Source organism: Frankliniella occidentalis, unplaced genomic scaffold (assembly GCF_000697945.3).
Source record: "Frankliniella occidentalis isolate FOCC.00 unplaced genomic scaffold, Focc_3.1 Scaffold238, whole genome shotgun sequence".
Lineage (NCBI taxonomy): Eukaryota > Metazoa > Arthropoda > Insecta > Thysanoptera > Thripidae > Frankliniella > Frankliniella occidentalis.
Window position 1 is genome coordinate 385,791 of NW_026267364.1, and position 2,639 is coordinate 388,429.

A 2,639-nucleotide genomic window follows, 5' to 3' on the forward strand; every position below is an offset into this window, starting at 1 on the left:
ACAATCTAAAAACTGCGCGGGTTCATTTTTTTTTTTTAATTTTTAAGCAAAGCAGAAGGGTGGGGTGTAGTCACGGTGTTGCCCCGTTACAGTCTCTTGTCATGTCCAGGGGGAAAATTTCTAGGGCCGCAGGCCCTCCGCCGAATAACGCTTTAGTTTACTTAAATATGCAAAGTAATTTACCGGTCACATTATATATTTGATTATGCACTTCAGTAAATCGCGAGACTGAAATGGTCGGGCCGAAGGCCCGACCATCGCCGCTGGCAGGCCAAGCAGGCCAAGCCCCTGCCGAACGGAGTTGCCGGCGAAGCGAAGTGGAGCTGGCAACTCCGTTTGGCGGAAGGGCGGGCCTGCTTGTTGAAATATGCTATAACGGAATGTCCGTTGCCAGTCCCGTAGTATTAGATGATTTTTTACAGTGTGGTGTCCGGTGGAGTAACTAATCAAACTGAAACCTCGCCGAACAAAATTAGTGACTTTTGGGGCCGAAGGCCTATTTACGATTCTGCCCTTTGCCCGACTCAGGTGTCAGCGCCGCGGGCCTAGCTACATGTGCGCCAGGCGCGTCGCAGCGTAACAGTGTTTCGTGAGATATCGCGAAGCCTGTTACGCGAGACGTGGTCTGGCGTACATATAGCTAGTCCAAGTTGAGATCTACGGTCGAAAATTTTGTCCGATTTGCCGTAGCTCAAACCGTTGGGGCGCCAGAGGGTACTTTTTTGACGATATAAGCGAAAAAAATGTAAAACCCTGCGTGCTTAGTCGAGGTGATGGGCCATTGACGGGCCGTAGGCCCGTACCTTTGTGTACATTTTCCCACTTCAGTAGGCGCTTGCTATAGTTCCGCCTCGGGATCAGAATTGGAGTGGGTGAGTGGGGTCGCAAGAGGTGGAACTATGGCGAGCGGCTTCCCCCACTCCTCAACTGCGCGCTCTCTCACGCTGCTAGCGGCTTGGGGGAAGGTAGTGGGGAGGAGGAGAGGGGGCCGCTGCTCGCTCGGAGTGGGGGAACCAGGCCTGGTAGGGAGGGAGCACCGGCGGAACTATGCCGGGCGGAACTGTAGCGAGACCTCATTGTACCCGACTCAGGTGTCAGTCTGGCGTTCATCTACCTTGTAGTTATTTAGAAGGGCAAATCATTCGGGTGGTGTTACGCGAGACTACGCAGGCATAGTCAGACTGCGTGGTTGGCAAAGCCGGGCAGAGCTGATATTGCTGGGCAGTTTGGTTTTTAAGTGAAATAAAAGGCCAAGATCTATTCCAAAACAAGTAGGAGTTGACGCGTAAAAAGGAAAATCATTCGAAGACGAGTGGTAATGTATCGATCTTATTCTCCTGCACCCCGTCCAGCCTCGCCCGTAGACCTTCGACGCCATCGTAGTTCGTGCGACTGCCACAGCGCTGAGCGGCACTGCGCGTCAGGTGCGTCTTCGTCATAAGCACCACGGCAAGCAGAAGGCATTTCGAAAGAAGTGTGAAAACTGCAATGTAAGCAACGTTAGAGGAGGGAAGGCTGCTGTTACGAGTCGGTCGTCGTTTATGACGCAGGGGCAATGTTTAAAAAAACCCAGTCGTAACGATCAATGTCAGGATTAGCCGTAAACGTAAGTTATTCTGTCGTCTTCAAAGTGCATCTGAAGGTGAGCGGCGACGAATTTTTATTTAATTTTGAGGAAAACCAGACTCGAGCGCCAATTAAAGAGTGTTCCTGATTCTACTCAAAAATCCGTTTCAAATGGTATACTTGAGTGACTCGGGGCCGAAGAGCGAAGAGTCACTCAAGTATACAATTATCCTAGAACCATACAAACACTAAACAAATATACATGAACAGTGGAAGGTATCAGCAGCTTTTACTCTCGGCTAGGAAATATTAAAGAGAACGAATAGGCTTATATATTGCGCTGCCGCACGGCCGCGCCGAGCAGGCCGAGCCGAGCTTTGTATCACAAGTGCTTATTGATTTGCTTTAAAAATTGTTCTGCGAAAGAGTGTGGTTGTTTTCCAGTAGTGTTCTTCCGCCATTCTACTGCCATTAACGCATAGGATTTAAGCGTACTACCAATCAAGCGTATCTTGCTGAAACCTCGGGCTATTATCGCTGAAGAACTGGGAATACCACCGCCTAAAGCGAACAATATAGCGATCTTCCTTGACTAGCACCGGCTTGTCCATGTACTGCTTATGGTTCCAAACAGCGATGTCTCGCGCAAACTGAGAAAAACATAAACACAGAGAAAATTTACCAATTTGTCAGTATATTGGTGATTCTAGAGAAATATTGACATTTTAATGATAGATTCTGCATCTGCCCTCAAGTGTCACTGAGTCCTCTTCGTTAACTATCAATGTGTGGCATGGCTTGTCATTTTAAAAAATTGACATCGTATTTCTCAATCGAAGAAAGTAGACATGCCTTCTTTCTTTTCCACCCAGAAAACGCCATTCATGGTTTCAGAATAGTTGGCTGAGCGATTAGCAAAGGCCATTACTCCACTGGCCGAAAAAGTTTCATTCTGTTTGTTTGTTTGTCTGTCTGTAAGCACAATAACTCGAGAAAGAATTCTAGGAATTCTATGGTTATTTTGTATCATTAAAAGACGGACCGAATTCAAAGATAAGCTTTCTAGCTCAAAA

The 2,639-nt window shown here is 47.6% G+C and overlaps 1 protein-coding gene across 1 annotated transcript in view; it reads right to left on the reverse strand.

Annotated features, from left to right (window-relative positions):
* Positions 1-1,643: 1,643 nt before the first annotated feature.
* LOC113215852 (cholesterol 7-desaturase nvd-like) overlaps positions 1,644-2,639 on the reverse strand; it is a 21,321-nt gene continuing 20,325 nt past the window's right edge. Inside the window, exon 8 of the mRNA XM_052273009.1 lies at positions 1,644-2,216. Coding sequence (XP_052128969.1) covers positions 2,061-2,216 — 156 coding nt within the window. The 3' untranslated portion in view covers positions 1,644-2,060. The remainder of the gene's footprint in view (positions 2,217-2,639) is intronic.